Source organism: Diabrotica undecimpunctata, chromosome 6 (genome assembly GCF_040954645.1).
Source record: "Diabrotica undecimpunctata isolate CICGRU chromosome 6, icDiaUnde3, whole genome shotgun sequence".
In the NCBI taxonomy this organism is placed as follows: Eukaryota; Metazoa; Arthropoda; class Insecta; order Coleoptera; family Chrysomelidae; genus Diabrotica; species Diabrotica undecimpunctata.
In genome coordinates, this window is record NC_092808.1 from 138,781,152 (window position 1) to 138,803,150 (window position 21,999).

Consider the following 21,999-nt stretch of genomic DNA (forward strand, 5'->3'; position numbering starts at 1 on the left):
TTGCTATATATCTGCAAGAAGCCACATTGGTATTTTCCAACTATTTTTTTATCGTGTCGTATAAGCCTTTCACAAATGACGTTTTACATTGTTTTGTATGCTGCATTTAACAGCTTGATTCCAAGGTAGTTTCCACATTCTAAGTGATCTTCTTTTTTATCTGACGATACAATAATACTGCTATTTCACCCCGCTTCTTCTTGTTCTTTAAGAGCGTAGGCGCAAAATTTCGGGCCAATGCTTTTTAAATACATTCATTTTTTTCGAATCCTGAGAAGACTAACAAATATTTTTGAAAAATTTAAACGCAGAATAAAAGATTACATTATTACCGAGGGCCGAAAGTCCCTTAGAATGAACAACATGTTTTTTTGAATGAGCTATTTGAAATTAAAAATCACACTAAATTTTCTCTTCTTTTTCACCCTTATAACTTATTAAAATAAACATTATAGAAGTTTTGAGGGACTTTCGGCCCTCAGTAATAATATATTTTTTCATTCTGCGTTTAAATGTTTCAAAAATACTTATTACTTTACTCAGGATTCGAAAAAAATGAATGCATTTAAAAAGCATTGGCCCAAAATTTTGCGCCTACGCTCTTAAGTTCCATCTTCCATGAAAGGTTGGAAATCATGACCATGCGGACCCTGTTGATTACCGCTCTAAATAATTCTGCACTACTGTATTCAAACCATTTTTTCAAGTTCTTAAGCCACGATATTCTTCGTCTTCTCACATTTCGCTTTCCTCGAATTTTGCCTTGCATAATAACTTGAAATCACGAATACATTTGCCCTCCCTCTGATAACATGGTCTAAGTACTCAAGTTTTCTACTTTTGATAGTCAATATTGTATCAGCTTCATTTCCTATTCTTCTAGTAACTTGTGTGTTTGATATTCTTTGAGTCCATGATATTCGTAGGATTCTTCTGTAACACCAAAATTCAAAGGTGGCCAACTTATTTCGATGCACTTGTTTTAATGTCCATGCTTCCAAGCAAAAAAAAAGTGTCAATGTAAAAAATTGAGCATCCACGAAGCATCCTTAGGCGTAGTCCCAACCTTATATCCCGACAACAAAGAAACTTTTTAAGTTTAACGAATGATGCGCATGCTATGTCAGTGTCTTAATTTCTTTAGTTTGGTCTACATTTGATGTTATTCATGTTCCTAAGTATTTATAGGTATCGATACTCCTAATTACAGTATCCTCAACAATCAACTGAATGTCTGCATCTGCTGATTTAGTCATGATCATGCATTCAGTTTTTTCAAATACATCCTTAGTCCGTATTCACCGTGCGTGATATCATTCATTAAGTCGTTGCATTACGTTTTGTAAATCATTGTTGTCATTATCACTGTATCGTCTGCAAAACGCAAGTTATTCAAAACTTCTCCATTGATAGATATACCTTCGATTGAATCTGAGAGCGCTTCTTTAAATACCGCTTCACTGTAGATATTGAAGAGTATTTTTAAATTCATCCCTAGTCCGTATTCATAACAGCATTCATTAAGTCGTTGCATTACGTTGTGTAAATCGTTGTTGTTATCCGTCATTATCACTGTATCGTCTGCAAAACGCAAGTTATTCAAAACTTCTCCATTGATAGATATACGTTCTAGTGAATCTGAGAACGCTTCTTTAAATACCGCTTGACTGCAGGCATCGAAGAGTAGTGGTGACAGTAAGCAATCCTGGCGGACTCCTCTCTGTATTTTGACATATCGGGTGTTCCGGTTGTCAACTATTACGTTGGCAGTTTCATTCCAATATAGATTAGGTATAATTTTCATATCACGACTATTAATATTTTTGCTTTTTAATATATCTACAAGCTTTTTATGTTAAACCTTATCAAATGCCTTTTTAAAATCTTCAAAAGATAAGTACGTGTCCTGATTCATATCCATGCATCCTGGGTGAGCACAGTTAAGCCGAACAAAGCATCTCTTGTGCCCATACCATTTCTAAAGTCAAATTGTGTGTCAATTATTTCATATCTCAAGAGTTTTAACAATTTTGCTGTGGATTATTTTCAAAAATGTTTTAAGTGTGTGACTCATTAAAGCTATTATTCCGTGATCTGAGCAGTATAATATACTTGACTTTTTGGTATTGCCATTCACTCCTCTGGTAACTTATTATTAAACCAAATCTTTGTTATTAGCTCATGTATTGTTTTTAGTACTTTGTATTCTCCTTTCTTCAGTAGCTCCGATGATATTTTTAATCCAATCCCAGTGATTTATTGCTGTTTAATTTGCCTCCTCCTCAATCTTTTCTTCTTCGTAAGGATGTAGCGACGTCAAGTAATTTGTTTGACTATTTCTGTCCAATTATCTCTCTCCTGTGTGTGTTGTTTTGCTGCAGAGAATGAGTAATCAGTCATCTCCTTTATTTGGTCCGACCATCGTACTGGAGATCTTCCTCTGGATCTAGTTGTTGTGTTAAGTGTATGAGAGATTTATGGTATGCACAACATTCTACGGTAGACCCACATTTCAAATGCCATTAGACACTTTGAAACGGCTTTTTTTATTGTCCAATTAATTAGCCTAATGCTGTTCTAATCGTGACTGTTGTTGGTGGACTCTTTTCTCTATTTTTGGCTTGGTCTAATGGTATATCGGGGTTTTCTTTCCTCCTTCACTCCACACGTCGTTTTTCTCGGTGTGTACTTGTATGCATATGTCTGTGTATCTTTACTTATCCATGCGTATGTATTTGTATGTATGTCTGTGTTTTTGATGCGTGAGTTTGTGCTTAACTACAGACGTGAGTACATGGCAGGAAAGTATACCGATTTATGTTTCAGTTTCTATACATTAAATCATATTTATTTTCTGCTTTTTTTCCTCTTTCTTTCCGCAAATTCCTTATTTTATTGTCGATAATCGTATTAAATTTCTTGCAGGATGTAGCGCTACTGATTACAGTAAAATTTTCCGACCAAAAGGTGTCAGATGCTTGCTATGGTTGTAGTTTACTACACTTAGGTACAGTTGATTACCTTCCACAGTAATGATCATTTTTACAAAGATATATGTTTCAAGTTTTATAGAAACTACGACTTTTGAATAAGATTGTACAACCTACGATTTGTTTCTAGCGATTTGTTTGTAGCATGGGTGCGTACTAGGAAAAACTAATTTCTAAGATGAAAAAAAAATGTATTATGACGAGTACATCTTCCTAATACAACATAAAATTAATTACTATATAATGAAAATACAGTACAAAATCGCACTAGAAAAGGGATAATAGAAATTTCGAATAGAAAGATTCTCTACAGATGTAGTTTTCATAATAAGCAAACAAAGTGGGAAATGTTTAAGTTAAATTGTTTGAAAAGGAAATAAAAGAAATGTATATTTTTCAAAAAAAATCAAATATTCTGACAATTGAGAAAATGCGCAGACCAAATTCAATCCGCTTCACTAAATTGCCTATACTATTTATCTGAACTTATCAAAACCAAACTAACTTTTTAAATCTTACTTCCTTAGAGTTCCGTTTCACAAACTTCTTTCTCTCTCTCTCTCTCTCTCTCTCTCTCTCTCTCTCTCTCTCTCTACTATGGTTCTCTTGTCAATTCTTTCGATAACCTCCTGCCTTAGATCTGCTCCCAAAAACCTAATCTTGATCTCTCGTTCTTATCAAAACTCCTATCCTGACTTTCTTTTTTAGTCCAATCTAATCATTTTCACCGTTAAAAAACACCTTCTGGTATGCAAAACTTCATCTTCTTTCGATGTTAAGCTTCTGACGGCCAGGAACAGACTCTTAACTCTACTTTTAAAAACACACCAAACATACCACTACCGTTTTTACTATATCTTTCTAAACCAATCAAATTTATACATCCTGCAACTTTCTCTGTCCACCAGCTTCCGAAACAAGGGCCGTTAGTCATTTTTGGATATTCCAAACATTTATAAAAGCCCTAATCGATTTCTTTGAATCTTCGAAACAAAATCATGTTCTATTCATACATAAATTCTACCTAATATCTTATATCTATTATCTATTACAATTTAAAGTTTGTTCCTCTTCTCTGTTTTTAAAACCCCGTGTATATTTCCGAACATATATATAGGTCTCTTTTTATGCGAAAGTTGTGCGGTTTGTATTTCATCCAAAAATTTCTATTATTAACTATTATAATTAAATATTAACTATTCATATCAAGATGTCTTTGCAATCATCAAAGTTAGCCTTTGCAATTCCGGGATTCCTTGGTTACATGATGTCCCTATTACATAATCGCGAGTTTCGCATTGAAAGGTATAACCTGCCATTGTTTTAAAATAATTTTTTTCTTAGCGGTGCTTCGTTTTATAAGTTGTTTAAAATTCTGCTGATTCCAAGTTGCAGTGTAATAAGCAGCACGGTTTTCGGGTTGAAAAATTTCAAGTGAGTGTCGTAAAGTTTTATTTTTTATTAGAAGAGGTTTTTGCCATCTCAATATCGTAAGTCTATTTTTTATTTCTTTTTTTAAGTTTTTATTTGGCCCAATGGAGAAAGAAAAACATGAAAGACAATCAATTTCGTTGGAAACGAAAATTGCAATTTTAGATCGCTTAGGTAAAGGAGAAGAATCTACGGCAATTGGAAAACATTTTAATTACTCGCTTACTCGGTATGTACATTTTGAAGCGACATCGACCTCTGAATCCCACTAGCATTTCATCAATAGAGGCTGAAGTTCCTATAGTATACATAGCATGCCTGACAGTTGTTAATAAATTCACTAAAAATTTCTGATATCGGTGCTGCTGGATCCAACACTGTTCTCTCATTTCTGTCTTCGGGATTGTCAAATCGCAAACATGAAAAAAGGAACGCACATCTTTCTTTTGACATATTGCATCTCATTATTTCTCTACCAGTTCCATTAATAGGAAAAATAGTATCTAAGTTTTCATTGTTTGAATTAAATAAGCATGTAAATGCTAAAAATCCTAAAAATGCGTGAAGTTCTGTCATGTCAAGGTCTTTGAGAGAAGGTGAATTTTAATTTTTGTACTTGGCTCTTTCTTTGCCGATTTTCACATTCGTCCATCTAAGAATAATTATGTTGCAAATATTATTACAGAATAATAACTTCCAAACCTGCAAAGGGTCTGCACTAGCTCCAATTTCAGCTGCAGGGCGTAATCCAGGTAACTGTAAAACTATATTCTTCTGTGGACGCCGTCCTCTATTTGAAGTGGGAGGATTTTTTGACCATTTGTCTCTATTTATACCATAGAAATAATTCCTTGTCTCCTCTGGATCGTCTTCTTCACTGCTTTGGTCAACATTATTCTTTGCTAGCTAAAAATTTTTTACCAGCTTGGGAAGTGGAAGTTGATGGCCTGTCCGTTTAATTTACTCATAAAACTGAAGAGCTTTTTCCTGGATTAAATAACCACTTAGATGAATTCTTCTTTGAATTAGTTGCTCAATCCAAATTGCGATGGCTCTTTCTTCGAGAGAACAGTGTTGGATCCAGCAGCACCGATATCAGAAATTTTTAGTGAATTTATTAACAACTGTCAGGCATGCTACACTATAGGAACTTCAGCCTCTATTGATGAAATGCTAGTGGGATTCAGAGGTCGATGTCGCTTCAAAATGTACATACCGAGTAAGCCCGTAAAGTATGGTGTAAAAATTATGTGTTGTACTGATGCTCGAACTACTTATCCAATGCTTAAATATATGGAAAAAATTCTGACAGTACTGGACTTATAGAGGAACAGAAAAGATACAGTAAGCCGACACAGGCTGTTATGCGCTTAACTACTCCTCTCTATGGGACTACCAGATCTATAAACTTTGACAACTGGTTTACATCTATAGAGCTGGTAGAGGTATTGAGAAGTAAAGGTCTAACTTGCATTGGAACTCTCCGCAAGAATCGTAAAGAAATTCCTCCTATCTTCTTACCCACCAAACGACGAGAAGTGGGAACGGCAATTTACGGTTTTACAAAACACATTACTTTACTTTCACACACAACACATAAAAATAAAGCCGTAATTTTGGTATCATCATCTCATCACATAGCCACTGAGGATACAGACACTAAAAAACTACACATAATAGTGGATTATAATTAAACAAAGGGTGATGTCGATTCAATAAACGAAAAATGTGCCAAATTTACAAGCAGTCGTCGAACTCGCAGTTGGCCTATGGCTATATTTTTCAGAATGTTTGGTATAAGTACAGTAAATGTTTATATTCATTATGAGTCTTTTAAAAATAATACTCATTTAAAAAGCCCCAATTTTATTGAAAAACTGTCATTTCAACTGATCCAACCTCAGCTAAACAGAAGACTAGAAAGTTTCTCTTTACCTAGAAAACTAAAGTTGAGCATATGAGAGATACTGGGTATACATGAACCTCAACGGCGTCCAGAAGTAAGAGTGCAAAAATTAGAAAAAAGAAAGGACTGTTCTTACTGTCACTATAAATAGAAAAGCAGAACAGCTTATGTCATTGTCAAAAACCAATTTGCTTGGAATGTGCGAAAAAGAGTTGTTTGGAGTGCGCTACACTCTACCAACTTTAGTGGCTGTCAGTTTTTTTTTGTGTTAACATTTTTTAAAAATCTTATTATTTTATTGTTTCTTACTCTTTGCTTAACCTGATTATAAACTTTTATCAACATTATTTAATTTGTTTAATTTTTATCACACTTCTTTTCAGGCGTAAAATGTACACAAAAAATCGATCCATTCTTGTTATGATGTTTTTTATTTTAATAAATACAAATAAATTGTATTGATTACTGTGTTTTTTAGATAGCTAATACTTTCAGTAAGTCATCGCAATATCCACTAAAATGTTAAACCCGTTTGTCAGGCGGTTAGTTAGCCATTGATTTAAGATGTTAATACTTAAGGGTTAAAAACATCTACATTACCCACTTGCAGGTACATACAGTGAAAGCCAAATAAAGTTGCGTAACGTCATCATTGTGAACATTTGCAGCGTTGTCAGATGGTTCATGAAATATGAAAATTAACAGAAAAAAACTGAAGTAAACAAAAAAGGTGAAGGTAACAAATTTCACACTATATTAAATGGAATTTCAAAATGAGTGTTTTTTTTTCATCCCACAATAAGAAGGAATTTCACAATAAAAGTGGTAGGGTTATTACTGAGTTACCAAACAATAAATATAATCAAAATAAAACCACAAGCAATAAAATAAAATATTTTTTAATAATGTACGTATTTTCAAATGAAAAACATGACATTAAAAAAAACAACATCAACGAACTAAACATTTTCTGAATCTGATTCCACATTAGTGTCACTCTCTCCACTATTAACGTTTATTACTATTGGACTAATTTCTTGACGATCAAATATTCTTTCTCTCTCATACCATTTAAATATTTCTCTTTCAGTATGATTGATAGAGTTTCTCCACATATCACGAGTAATTATGTAAAGTGCCTCATGCCACATGTTTAGGCAGTTGCTAGCACTGTTACCACTCTACCAATGTGCCTATTGTAATAACTTTTTGCTATTCCCCAAATTAATTCACTAAGGTTAAAGATACAATGGTAAGGAGAAAAATGTAAAACTTTGTGTCCATACCGTTCTGCCATATCGTCCACTATATACTTGGTTTTTGGTCTATTTCTAAAAGATGTTTAAAATAAATGACATTTACATGTAAGATTATATCTGCATATTTACTGAGAAACGACGCGCAACAGTTCTGTTTTGAACATCATATGGGAATAAGGAATGTTTTTTTCTGTCAACCACTCCTCAATAGCACTTTTTGACCATCCCGTATTCGGAGTTTTATGCAATAACATACTGTGATAAGGTGCATTATCAAGTACAATTAGAGAAGGATTCTCTAAGTTCTGCAGCAACTGATATTCAAACCATTTCAAGAAATTGGCCTGGTTAATTTCCCCATGATAATCACTAAGTTGAGTTTTTGAACAAAATATTGCTTCAGCACCCTCTATAAATCCGGTTTCATTTCCAGCATGGAGTATAATATATCTACAATGATATTATTTAAATGTTCATATAACAACTTATGTTAATACAACAAACCTTTTGTCATCCATTTTAGTGGTTTTAACACTATTTATATTTTCATTTTGCCAAGAATGACCAATGATCCCATTTTGAAATATCCAAGTTTCATCGAGAAACACGAATTGGTATGTACTTTTATCCTTCGCTTCTTTATAAGTTCTCAAGAATTGTACTCTTTTACAAACAATGTTAGGTAATTCCATAAGTCCTCGTCGTGGATTATCCTTCATCCACTCAAACCCAAGTTCTTTGAGCAATCTTTTTAAAGAAGTGGTACTACCATTAAATAATTCTTTATCTTTCAGTTATGTTACATACTGTTCTAAAAGCATACAGAAATAAAATTATGTTAAATGTGTATTTGTTATAATCATACTAACTTCTCTGGTGCATATTGTAAATGGTATCACGAATAGAGCTTGTATTTAAAGTTGTTGTATTTTTTACTCGTTTATTAGTGCAACGCTTTTTCCTTGGTGACTAGAACTGTTCACCTTTTTTCTGCATTTGACATACGCTGCTTACTATTCTTACACTGATTTTTAAAGCAGCAGATACACGCTAAAAAATACAAATTTTTGTAAAGTAAAGTAATGGTATTTTATTCGCATATTACCTCTTGCACAGCATTTAAGGGTAACAAAGGGCCATTAATATTTCTTTCTTCTTCAAAATAGTTAACTAATGAAGCCACAAGTTCTTTGCATCGACTATTCAGCTGTTTGAACATTTTGACAAATAAATAAATGTTGTTCGCAAGATAACCTCAAAAATCGATGATACCACTAGTACAAAACTCACAGAACACTGATTGAAAACTCAACAAACGACGCGGCAACATGACAATATTTCTGGTAGTGATTAATACTCAGTCATTAATAATTGGCGGTTTCTTCATGAACATTTCAACACAAAATTTTACAATGAGGGACGTTTAAATCCAAAAAAGCTATATTGTATATACATTATTTTATTACGAAAGTTTTTTTATTGATCGGGTTATTTTTAGAAGTGATTGTTTACAAACTAAAGTAACATATACTTTTTTATAGAAATATAGCCACACATACAATAGAATTACGACCTTGGTGACGTGCACGCAACTTTATTTGGCTTTTACGTACATAAAAGTTAACCAAAGCTCAGAAAATAAACAAAAAAGTATTTTTCCCTGGTTCAATTAGATCAATTTGAATATAAATTACAATATTAAATAAAATATACACATACCTATAAATTTTTAGGCTAATTACTACCTTTTATAAATTATTTTCTAATTTCTGCACAAAACTAGTAAATTTATCCAATTTTATAGATATTTAAACGCGTCTATGTCCCTGGGATGTCATAAAAAGATTATACCTTTAATCTAGTGAGTCATTCTCTCAGAATAAATGAAATAGGAGTAACAAAAGAGCATGGAATCTTTATCTTCATAGTTTAACACTACGGTTTATTGACCTGTCCAACCTTGTTTCTGTTGCAGCTTAGCTACATCTCTAGGATAGATGATTTCATTATATTATCTGCTTGATGCTGAGGATGGTACATGGATACAGGTTGTCTTAGAATTCGACTTGTCGTTTCTCTCAATAAGTGGTGGTAAAAAGATATTAAAGGGGCAATTAATTGATACAGATACATACAAGATGATTTATTAATATAGTTTCAAAACGATATCTCATTTGTACTGCAGATAAGAATACAGAGCTTAAAAGATTTAACAATTTGAGAAAATGTAAAAGTATTCATAACATTCATTATTTTTGATATAAAGCTATTTTAACAAAATGCTTTGATATTTATTTTAGACTAATGGTAATTAAAAATAGATTATTGCATATATAGAATATTTTATAAAATCATAAAACCAATAAATAGTCCAGTTGTCAGAGAGTTAACACCTAAAAATCATACGAACAAGCTGAATTTTGCAAAGAATATTAATTTTGCGATCCAAAAAAAGATGCAAAAAAGTTTACCACTTTTATCCCCGGGCTTCCCCCTAAAACACCCCTTGTAGGGGGTAAAAACGCAAAAAATCGATTTATAAAGAACTTGTACACCGTAGAAAAAAATGTTTCAAATAAAAAATGCAGCTTAGATAATTTTAAACAAAAATGTTTATAAGCATTTTTTGTGTAGAATTAACCGTTCTCTTAGAAACAACGCTTGAAGCGACCGTCGATTTTGCATGTCAGTTACAAGCACAAAATCAATGTTCAATATAATTTATATCAGCTCGACGGTAAAAATTCAATATCTTTTTATCAGAGGGACCTATCAACAAAAATCAAGATGCGTTTTTAAGGCTAAGAGTTCAACTTTCGTATGCAGTTTTGCCACAAGATTCTGATAATGAAGATGATGATTTATCAACCGATGAATCGGATACTAAACTACCTACGAAACCAAAATCTATCAGAAAAGTCATATGAAGTAGATGAACCGCATTTTGAAGATAGTGAATTATTTCCAACCAACATATTGCAGCTTAATTCTCCTTACAAATTGTTTAGTTTTTTTTTGACACCAGATTTTATAATTGAGGTAGTTCGACAAACTTGTATATACAGCGCTCAAACAAATTCACAAAAGCTAATTACCACATGTCCTGTAAAAATTGAAAAGTTTATGGGGAAGTTTATTAGTAGGAGGAAAGAAGAAAAATGGTAAGCCATAAACTAGACGGAAGAAGGACTTAAAATCCCAAATTGGAATTATTAAGCAGCAAACAGGAAAGGATGGAAAATATTAGAAAACCAAGCCATGTACCTTCTAGGGCTAAAGAGCTAAATCATATACATTGATTATTGATTTACATTCTATTCAGAGAAAAGTTTCTCATAAAATATGTAACAGTGATAAAATTAGTGTACAAAACCAAAGTTTATAAGGTGATGTTTATAATTTTAATATTATGTAAATACTAAATAAAATAGCTAACAATAAATCTAGATCTAAGAGGGAATACAAGTCCCTGATTAAAAGGTCCAAGAGGAGTTCTTGGAGAGCCTACTGTGACAGCGTGGAACACATGTACGCTTCAGCTAGGATCATCATGCCTTCTCCAAAAATGCGACACCTGGCATTGGTCAGGTGCGTCTTCCCAGTGGAAGTCTATCCTTCACTGACGAGGAAGCCCTAAGGACTCTTTTGGACGCTCACTTTCCAGAGGGCAAAGATGATGGTCTGTCCCAGCTATGATTAGGCTCCCGCGAATGGGGAATTTTCGGATGGCGAAGGAGGTAATATCGTATACAAAGGTGTGCTGGGCTGTTTTGCTTCCTTCAAGTCACCAGGGGAGGATGGCATTATGTCGGCTCTGCTTCAGTAGGGTCTGGATCTTATTGCCCCCATACTGGTCAGGATATTAAGGATATTAACTTCTAAATAATTTAGAAAATACACGGAGTCTTAATAAAATCTTGCCCCTGATTGAACAAATAAAAAGATCGTGTTTGCAGATACCTTCAAAAGAACACTTATCTGTGACGAACAAGTTATATCGTTCAAAGGACGTTCGAGTATGAAGACAGACAATCACAGAAAGCCTCATAAATGAGGATAAAAGATGTAGGTTCTCTCAGGAATCTCAGAATTTTCGTATAATTTTGAAATTTTGACTGGAAAAGATGGTTACACAGAATTACCTAATGGTGTAAATTTAGGAGCTGCTAGTAATGCTGTAGTTCGATTAAGCAGAGAAATACCTTCCAATAAACACCACAAACTCTTTCCCGATAATTATTTTTCAAGTATACCATTTGTGTCATAATTGTCAAAACGAGGCATACATTCTATAGCAACAATCCGTATAAATCGAATTTTGAATTATAAAGGTTGGCAAAAGAAAGAAATTAATTCAAAGGGGAAGCATTCAGGAACACTCTGGTACTTATGAGAATACTGCAATACATACAGTCCAGTGGTGTGACAACAAAATTGTATCTTTACTGTCAGATTATTGTGGAACTCAACCAACAGCCAAAGTGGAAAGATTCTTTCGCACTAAAAGAACTAGGAAAGGAATTGTTTGCCCAGACATTGTACAACAATATAACAGGCACATGGGCGGTGTGGATCTGCAAGATTTCTTATTAGGATTATATCCAATCAAAAAAAAAATGGTACCACTGTATTTTCTATCATATCCTGGATGTAGCAGTAGTCAATGCTTGACTACTAGATGGGTGTATCAAAAAACAAATTGGAAAAACTTAAAAGACATTATACCACTGCTGAATTTCAAAACAATTCTAGCTAAACAACTAACTAACAGTGGTGTTAGGTCGGCCTAGAAGTTCTACATCCGAACAACCATCCAAAAGAAGATGCATTGAACCTAGACCCAATATATATGTACAAACAGATCAGTTTTCACACTGGCCAAACTGGACTGTAAACAGGGAAAGATGTACGATGATAAACTGTAGAGAAAATCAAGGGTCCAGTGCGAGAAATGTAAGGTGCATTTACGCTTTCATTCTAAAAGTAGTAACTGTTTTAAGAAGTTTCCCAATTTGGAATAGTTTAATACTGACAATACATCGATCTAATGTGTATGACAATTGGTTCTAATAAATTTTTTTATACATAATGTTCCCAAGTGGGCACAATTTTTTTTTCTCAAAAACCGGATCATTTAAGAAAAATGTGTAACGGTGAATTTTACATACATCTATAGTCCTTTTCCATCATATTGATAGCACATTATGTATGCAAATCCCCAACAGGTCAAAAAACCATAGGCGTCATCCTATACTTGTTTTGAAATAATTAAAAAAAATTAATATTTTAACATGCCGTCAACAATCATTATCTTTTAAAAAATCTTCTGTAAAATAAGTGTCCACTAATCTCACTATACCTTTTTTGTGCGTAAAAAACGTCGGTATATATGCCACACGATTATTGTTAATTATACACGGGTGATTAACGAGAGAATTCAATGTTTCACGAAATAAATTAATGTAAACAGTAATTTAAAGGTGATTATTGTTTTCTATACAAGTTATCGCCTGACACAAAAAGAATACCTTCTTTTTACCTGGAATTACTGATAATGCTTCACTAATGATAGTTTAAGTAGTTTTTATGCCACATTACAGCTTATGCCAATAATATAAATTAGAAATTCTTCCATTTAGTTTGTAGATGTACATTGTTTACCTACGTTTTTGGTGTCGATATTTTGTTATTTGCATTTAAAAATGAAGTCGACAACAGGTTTTATCCCGGTTAAGTCTAGTTTTAAAGGTGCCTTCAGTCTAAGAGAGAAACCTATAATATTAAATGTACACGATGCACTTGTACATCAACGCCCTTTAAGTAATGTTCGTGAAATCGTTAACATGTGTTCAAATATGACAGGGGTTGGAGAAGCAACAATTTATAGATTCCTAAAAGAAAGAAAAGGAGGAACTGTTTCATCTCCCAAGAAGAGTGGAGGGAGTAAACCCTTGGAAATTAAAGAAATACATAAAAACATGATAAGACGCAGCGTCCACTCATTTTTTTTTTAACAAAGAATTTCCAACATTGGACAAAATCCAAACATTAATTAAAAAAAACGAAGAGTTACCAATCATAAGCAACAAGAAATTATGGGGAATATTGAGAGAGATGGGATTTTGTTGGCAAAAGAATAGAAAAAAATCCGTTTTAATTGAAAAAGATTACATTGTATGTTGGAGACGAGATTATCTAAGAACTATTAAAAAGTACCGAGAAGAAGAGAAAACAATTTTTTATTTGGACGAGACTTGGCTAAATGAAGGTCATACTGTATCATATCTATGGGTTGATACAAATGTGAAAAGTTCCCGTCAGACATTCATCGAAGGTGTATCTACTGGAATAAACAATATTCCCGTTGGAAAAGGACGCAGACTCATAATAACCCATATTGGAAACAAATACGGTTTTGTCAGTGGTGGATTATTAAGTTTTGCCTCAAAATCAACCAAAGATTACCACGAGGAAATGACTGCTGACGTTTTTGAAGAATATTTTGAGCAAATGTTGGATTTAATTCCAAAAAATTCTGTCATAGTCATGGATAATCCTAGTTACCATTCAAGACTAGCAGAAAAATTGCCAACAACGGCATGGAAAAAAGGAGAGATAATCGAATGGTTGGATAAATACGCAATTGAGTACAAGAAGAATTCGACAAAAAAGGAATTTTTACCTATTGTAAGGCAACATAAAGCAGCTTATAAAAAATATATAATTGATGAAATGGCATTAAACCGTGATGTAATTATTTTACGTTTACCCCCATACCACTGTGATCTGAATCCGATAGAAAATATATGGTCTCAAGTAAAGGGTGAAGTCAGACGCAACAACAAAACTTTTAAATTAGAAGACTTACAACAATTATTAGAACATTCCTTATCAAAAGTAACTCCAGAAAATTGGAAAAATGCTGTTAGTCATGCTTACAAGGAAGAAAATAAAATGTGGAATTTGGATAATATGACTGATGCAATGCTGGAACCGGTAATAATTAACATTGGAGTTGAAGATTCCTTAGATTCTGAAGAAAGCAGTGAATCTGAAATGGAATTTGATTAAAATAATATTCATTTTTTTACAAATCGGCCCCTGTTACGGCCACGTTACGGCCACAAATTATTTTATATATAACCAATAAAATAAACATCTTACATTTCTTGCAAATTCATTAGTACCTGTTAATCTCCATCACTCCGACACTGGCAACTTTATTTAGGGATTAGTAACCCTCAAAACTATTGTATTCTATTGTGCTTCAACCTTTATACCTGGTGGTCATACTCAATTTAAAATTGTTTTCCTATATACTTCTGTACACTTGTTGACAAGTATCTATTTTTCATTGAGTCATCCGTATCAACAGTTTAGGGATTTGCATACATAATGTGCTATCAATATGATGGAAATGGACTATATTAAGAGTAATTTAATATAATTTTATTTTATTTTGTCAAAAAATTAAATTAAATAAATTCATGCAATAGAGGGTTAAGTTCAAAACTTAACAGGTGAAAATACTGGCTTATAGCCCACCGTGTATGTTAGTTGATTAAATTCTAATTAAGTTTTACATTACAATTTGTTTGAGAAAAATTGTATAGAACTTGTAGTAAGCTTTACGACAAGGCAGAAGAAATATCACCTAACTGTCTAGATATATAATTTAAACAACTCGAAGATTGGGTATTATTGATCTGCGAAGTAGAAAAACATGCTAATTGGCAGAAACGGCTTGCTTAGAGATTGCAAAATTTATTTACAAATGACGGCTTTAACACCATTGCCGCTGTCATTTTGCAAATAGTTTATTCAAATTATTACAAAACTATCATAGAATGATAATAGCTCTTTCTAACAATAAAAAGGTCTTTTAAGCTTACATGTGACTAGTTAAAGGTGGATTAAGTGGAGTATTATAAATTATATTTGTTTTATAATTTACTGATATTGTACTAAATAATATATATACACTCGTTTTAAATAAGTAAAAAGTTAAAGTTCACGTTTAATCAATGATTAGTTATAAGACTGCATTATATTTTCCACTCATTTCAACAATTTCATTTGTGAACCTTGAAATGTACCTATACCTATAAAGAATCAGAACAAAAACCCAACAATTACAGATGTATATCCTATTTACTTGTGGTATCAAAAGAAAAAAGCACAAAAGTTAACGATACTAGTTATAAAAAAGAACTACAGGAAAAAATCACAAATATGTATATCATAAATGAGAGAATAAGGAAGATGTACATGAGCGTCATGGGAATAAGACTACCATTTACTTATATATAACAAGCGAGTCTTCTACAGCTGGCGCCGCTTCTCGCATCCTAATTTCCAGCGTTTTCTGTCAACGCAATCTTCAGTTGTTAGATCTCTGGCGGCCATTGCATCGTCGACATCGTCTCTCCAGGATCGTCTTGGTCTACCTCGTTTTCTTCTAGTTGGCGGAGTCCATTCTTCTATTTTTTTTGGCTATCTATTTTCAGGCATTCTCTGGAGGTGTCCATACCAGTTAAATCTTTTGGCTTCGATTGTGTCTTTTATGTCTAGATCGATTTCCATTTCTCTCCGAATATCTTCGTTTCTAAAAATAAAAATAAAAATAAAAAAAAAAGAAATAAAAAAAAAATATAATGATAATAACAAAAAAAAAATTTAACGTAGGTACGTACTTATATGTAAGTTAATAGAAGATAAGATTTTATTGTTGTTACGGGTTCTCTCTATAACAATTGTTTTAAAAAAAATTAATTAATAACTCAAAACATAATAGGATAATAATAATTATGTCTCTAGTCATAAAATGAAACTACACACACACACACACACACCCTATCAAGTCTAGTGAGCTGGCAACATCGTCTCCAGTAGTTCATTTCCATGGCCTTAATTTTTGATTTGTTTCTTTGGTTTATTTCCCAGAGTTCGGCGCCGTACAGCCCAATACTTTCTATTATTGTTTTATAAATTCTTCTTTTATTTTCTTTTGTTATTTTTTTATTCCATAATAGTCCGTGTAGCTGTCTGGTGGCTGATCTTGCCTGGCCAATTCTGGAGTGTATTTCTTCGCTACTTCCTGCTTTTGATGTTATTTGGACTCCCAAGTATTTAAAATTGTCTTTTGGTTTTATAGTTCCTGTTTCGATTTGTAGGCTTTCTGGTTTTTCTCCTACAACTAAGTACTCAGTTTTTTGTATATTAATTGTGAGGGCCCATTTGGTATACTCATCTTCCAGTTTTCTAAGCATGTAGCCTACATCACTCTCGTCTTCAGCTAGAATGGCTTGGTCGTCAGCGAAGTGTATCGTGTACAATCTATCATCTCCGATTGGGATGCCCATATTGCAGCATTTTCTTCTCCATACTGAGAGTGCCTCATTTAGATATATTTTGAAGAGTGTAGGAAGCAGCAGCCTTGCTTTAGGCCCTTACTAATAGGAATTTCTCTAGTTAATCTATTTCCAGTTTTAATGTTTGCCGTCATATTTTTGTAGAGCTGTTGTACTGCTTGTATATTTTTTTTGTTTATTCCTTGTTTTTCCATTGCTACCCAAAGCATTGAAAGTGGTACACTATCGTATGCCTTTGTCAGATCTATAAAGACTATATGAGTTGAAAGGTTGTGGGCTAATCTTTTCTCGATAACTTGCTTTAGAGAGAATATACTGTCCATACAGGATCTGCCTGCAGGAAAGCCATTCTGTTCTTCAATATCTGTCATCTCTTTTTCAATTTTGTTTTTTATTATTTTTACATACAGTCTTGAGAGTGAATTTATGACACTTAGCCCCCTGTAGTTTAAACAATTCTTTCTATCTCCTTTTTTGTAGATGTTGTTAATATGTGCTTTTGTCCACTCCGGTGGTAAGTCGTGTCCATTATAGAATAAGGTGAAGACATACCGACTTCCTGTACTGTTATTTCATCGTCTTCACTGAATTCCAGTTCATATGTTGTTGTACTGATGTTCTTGAATTAAGGTCTTGTTTCAGTCAAAAGTTGTGAGTATTGTTCGATCCAAGATCTTTCTTCTATTAAATCTATTCTACTCGTTTCTTTTCTGTTTGTTCTCAGATTTTTTACCGTTTTCCATGCTTCTCTTGATCTTGTTGACCCTATATATTTATTGAGTTCTTTGCATTTACTTTCCCAGGAAATATTTTTTTGCTTTAGTTACTAAATTTTTTACTTCTCTGTTTGATCTTGCATATGTTCGTCTATCATCTGGATCATTTGTTTGCAGCCACTTTTGATATGCTTGTTTCTTGTTGTGTACTGCATTGGCGATGTCATTTGTCCACCACAATGGAGTATTCTTTTTGTTCTTTTGGGTTGTGCCGAGCGCTTCGTAAGCTGCTTCATTGATTTTATTGATTATCTCTTTATAGGTATTCTGGGTTAAGGAGTAGATCAGGTTTGCCAATTTTTGGCTGAGTCGCAGATTATATAAGAATGATGTCGAGTCGAGACCATTTACTTATATTAATAGATTCCCTCCTCTTCTTCACGTGGTACGAGAATTATTCGACGTTGGTGATCACCATTGCGAAAGCTTTACAATTGTTCCAGCAAAGAAATATTTTTAGAAAAGTTTTCGTTTTTTAAGTGCCTCGACAACTTAGGCCTGTGGCTCGGTACAGTTGATTTTATTTTAAGAAATTACAAAGTAGGTATAAAATTTGATTAAAACCAATAGTATCTTTGAGGAGGAACTGAAGTACTTTGGTGTATTCACTTGGATAGTTTAGAATATCTGCAAGCGATGTCTTGAAGTTATTTTTCTGGGCATAGCTGGTGTATTGTTAGCAGTCCGTTAATATATGGTTTACGGTAAGATAAGTGGAGCTCAGGTGATGGATTTTCTGCTAAATTTAATAACTTTATATTTGATTGGTGATAAGAAAGCCCTTAATTTTGTTTTGAAGGAGATCGACTGAATGTTTCTTTCCTGGTTCTGATTTTCTCTAACTCCTTTACGCACACAGCCATTATAGGCTAGTTTTGTTTGACAGTTTTATTGCATTTAAATGACTTGTTCAATTTTTTTGGTAGAACTAAAAACTTATCTTAGTAACTTGGTCAAGTTAACTCAAACCTGACAAAATTTGACTTGGTCAGTTTTTGCAGTATGCTGACAATTTGTTTTTTTATACTTTTACTTGTTTCTTTTCTTGTACTATATTTTCTCCTCTATAAGACGCATGATTTCTGGAGTCATCCAGTCTTGCTGCTAGTTGCCGCTTCTAGAGCTGTCTAGATGTTCTGTTACTTTTATTATCGACTCCCGTATTAATCAACAGATTTCCATGCCATTTTCGTTACTTTGTTTTTTTTTTATTTGTGTTGTTAATTTTTCAACAATTTTGTTTTTAAAGTTAGAGATCTTTTGTTTTTCTTTATTATTTTAAGTTTTGATTGTATGGTAGCCACTAAGTGATATGATTGGAACTGATTTTTATTTTTGAAAGAGTTTTTAGAACGATGACTAAAAATATATCACAAGTGGCGAGATTCATGTGTAGAAACATCTTGGATGATTTTTGTACAATGTATTAGCAACCATAAAATCATGCTCTTCCATGAACCAAGAAGGTTGCTTCTTGGTTCCAATAAAGGTTTTAAATTATACGGAAATATTTTTCGTCTAGCTTTATTTTAGAGAGTTATTATTTTACGCAGCTTTGGATGACCAGAAAGTAATTCTGATCTTCGTATCATTTATCGTATATAATTCTATCATAATTTTTTCAATTCTGTTCACTATTACCTCTCGATCTCTTTCTATACAGCCATCACCACTGTTTATATCTCTACCTACTCTTAAGACATGAGAAATATGGCAACATGTGCTTGGTGGAGGAAGGCAATGGATAGTGACGACTGGAGAGAAATTCTTGAGGAGGCTAGAACCCACGCAGAGTTGTAAAGCCAGAATGATGATGATGATGCGTCTTGAGTTCCAATACTCCATTATAATTATGTTTCAGTTTGTTTCTCTTATCTTGTTTATTGTATTTTGTAATAGACCATAGAAATCTTCAATTTTTCTTTCTTTTGTTTCCTCTACAGATTTGTACCTATATCTGGATTATATCTAGCTTTATATTGTCTAGCTCTACTGTTATGCGTATTATTCTTGGTGATATTGGTTCATTTATCGTTATTCTACGATCCAATTTCTCTGTCACTATCCAACTCCTCCCTTCTTTTATTCATTGACACCAACTGCAGAATATTACATAAAGTATTCTCGATCTATATTTATTGTTCCTTATCCAGACTTCTTTATGTCACCAGTTTCAAGAGTCGTATACCAATAAAAACAAAAAAAATAAATTTAAAAATTTTGTATTTTTTAGTATGGTCACCGTGTATTTAACCGAAAATAAATTGATATCTAAAACTATATAATAAATGACAGCATATATTTTATCGTACGAATATAAATAGCACTTATTAAATATTTTGCAAGAGCTTATGCAAATTTCCTATATTTTGTTACATTGTTTGTAAACAAAAATCCAAGGATATCTATCTACAGGGGTCAAAGAAATTTTTTTGAGCCTGAAGGTTCATATCACATTTTGAACTGTATAATATAGCTTTAAAAAAATATATAAAATTTTATAATTTAACTTAATTTAATAAAAAATTAAAATTATACACAAAGTATCATAAAAAGACCATTTTAGTGAAATATAAAGTCATTGCTTAAGTATAACAAGGATGAATATACATTGTAGTATACATGAATAGGTAATTTTGAAATGTCAGAACGTGACAATATAAAAAATGAACTTAGTTTATTAGAGTTATTAGACGATAGATTATAGATATTAGACGATGTAAACTAGTCGTAAATAACAAAATAATAGAACAAGTGATGGAAACTGAATACTTGGGAATAAAACTGTCAAGCTACGGAAAAGTGGAAGAAGAAGTTTAAAAACAAGTGAACATGGCAAACAGAGCAGCAGGATGTCGCAACAACACAATCTGGAGAAACAAATACCGCACAACGGAAACGAAAACCAGGATATATAAATCAACAATAAGATCGATAATGACGTACACAGCGGAAACAAGAGCAGATACGGCGAAAACACAAAGACTACTAGAAACAACAGAAATAAAAGTCTTACGAAAAATAACAAACCAAACTCTAAGAGACAGAGTAAGAAGTGAGAAAATACGAGCGAGATGTGGTATAGAGGAAATAAACACGTGGACCAAAAGAAGAAAAGTGGAATGGAATCAACACATCGAAAGAATGACAGAAAATAGAATAGTATGAATAGCAAGAGACAAATCGCCAAATGAAAGAAGATCATTGGGACGACCGAGGAAAAGATGGTCAGACAACGTCAATTGAGGCTAAAAACCCCACAACGCAAAGGCTACTGGAAACGGCAGAGATGAGAGTACTGAGAAGAATTACAGGAAATAGGCTGATACATCGAAAGAGAAGTGGAGACATTAAAAGAAAACGTAACGTACAGTGTACAAATGAATGGACACAAAATAGAAAAAAATAATGGAATAAACACATAAGCAGAGTGGTGGAGACCCGTGTCGTCAAAATAGCAAGAGATAAGTCACCAATCCGCAGAAGAAGTATCAGACGACCGCGCAAAAAATGGAGTGACAACCTTCCATAGAGGTATTTATCCGCCAGTGAAGAAGCAGAATTACTTATAAAGAGAAAGAAGAAGATAATAAAGATTAATTTATCTAAATCTAACCTGTATTAGATAATTCTTTTAATAGCAGAATTAGATTCACACTTAACATAAAACTACAAAAATTGTTAAAAATCTTATCTAATCAACTGTAAATACTTACTGGCTTTTTTTTGCAACTTACAATAGTTTGTAAACATTTCTAATGATTTGTCATATTTAAAATATTATCATTATGTAATTTCTGAGTTTTATCAGGTTATGAATTGGTGTTAAATAAATGGTACTTTTATATAGAGGCAAACCAAAATATTGCTGTGTTACATATCATTTTTATTTAATTTGCCTAAAAAAATAATTCTTATTTTAAGACAATACGTTACTTTTCCAAAGTTGTCACCCAAGTTGGGATTCCAAAATCCAACTTCCATACTGGCGTTTAGGGATTTTCCGGGTGGTCTGTTAGTGTTCGGTTTCTCTTATTTTGTCAGTCTATTACCACCAATTCTATCATCGTTGTCTCTCCATGCTCTTTTTCAAACTCTAAATCATTTTATTTTTTTGCCTGGACCTGTCTGATCCAAAGTATCTCCGTGATTAAAAGCTACAGCTAATTGTGCTTGCTGTCCATTATTGCTTACTACACCCAGTCCCAAAGTCTTTTGCTTGGTGTGTAATAAATATACCAGGGTCTCCTCTTGGTTGCTCATAGA

At 33.0% G+C, this 21,999-nt stretch overlaps 1 protein-coding gene across 1 annotated transcript; it reads right to left on the reverse strand.

Moving 5' to 3' along the window:
• Window positions 1-7,480: 7,480 nt before the first annotated feature.
• Window positions 7,481-8,104, reverse strand: LOC140444641 (uncharacterized). The gene is made up of 3 exons (XM_072536404.1): window positions 8,091-8,104; window positions 7,716-8,036; window positions 7,481-7,658 (listed from the first exon to the last, which is right to left on the reverse strand). The coding sequence occupies exons 1-3, from the start codon at window positions 8,102-8,104 to the stop codon at window positions 7,481-7,483; spliced, it is 513 nt and encodes a 170-aa protein (XP_072392505.1).
• Between the last annotated feature and the right edge of the window lie 13,895 nt (window positions 8,105-21,999).

Bases quoted from the DNA above. Each gene is read 5' to 3' on its own strand.
- LOC140444641 (XM_072536404.1), bottom strand. The intron at 7,659-7,715 runs GTAAATATGCAG...AACATCTTTTAG, and splicing joins CTGTTGCGCGTCGTTTCTCA to AAATAGACCAAAAACCAAGT.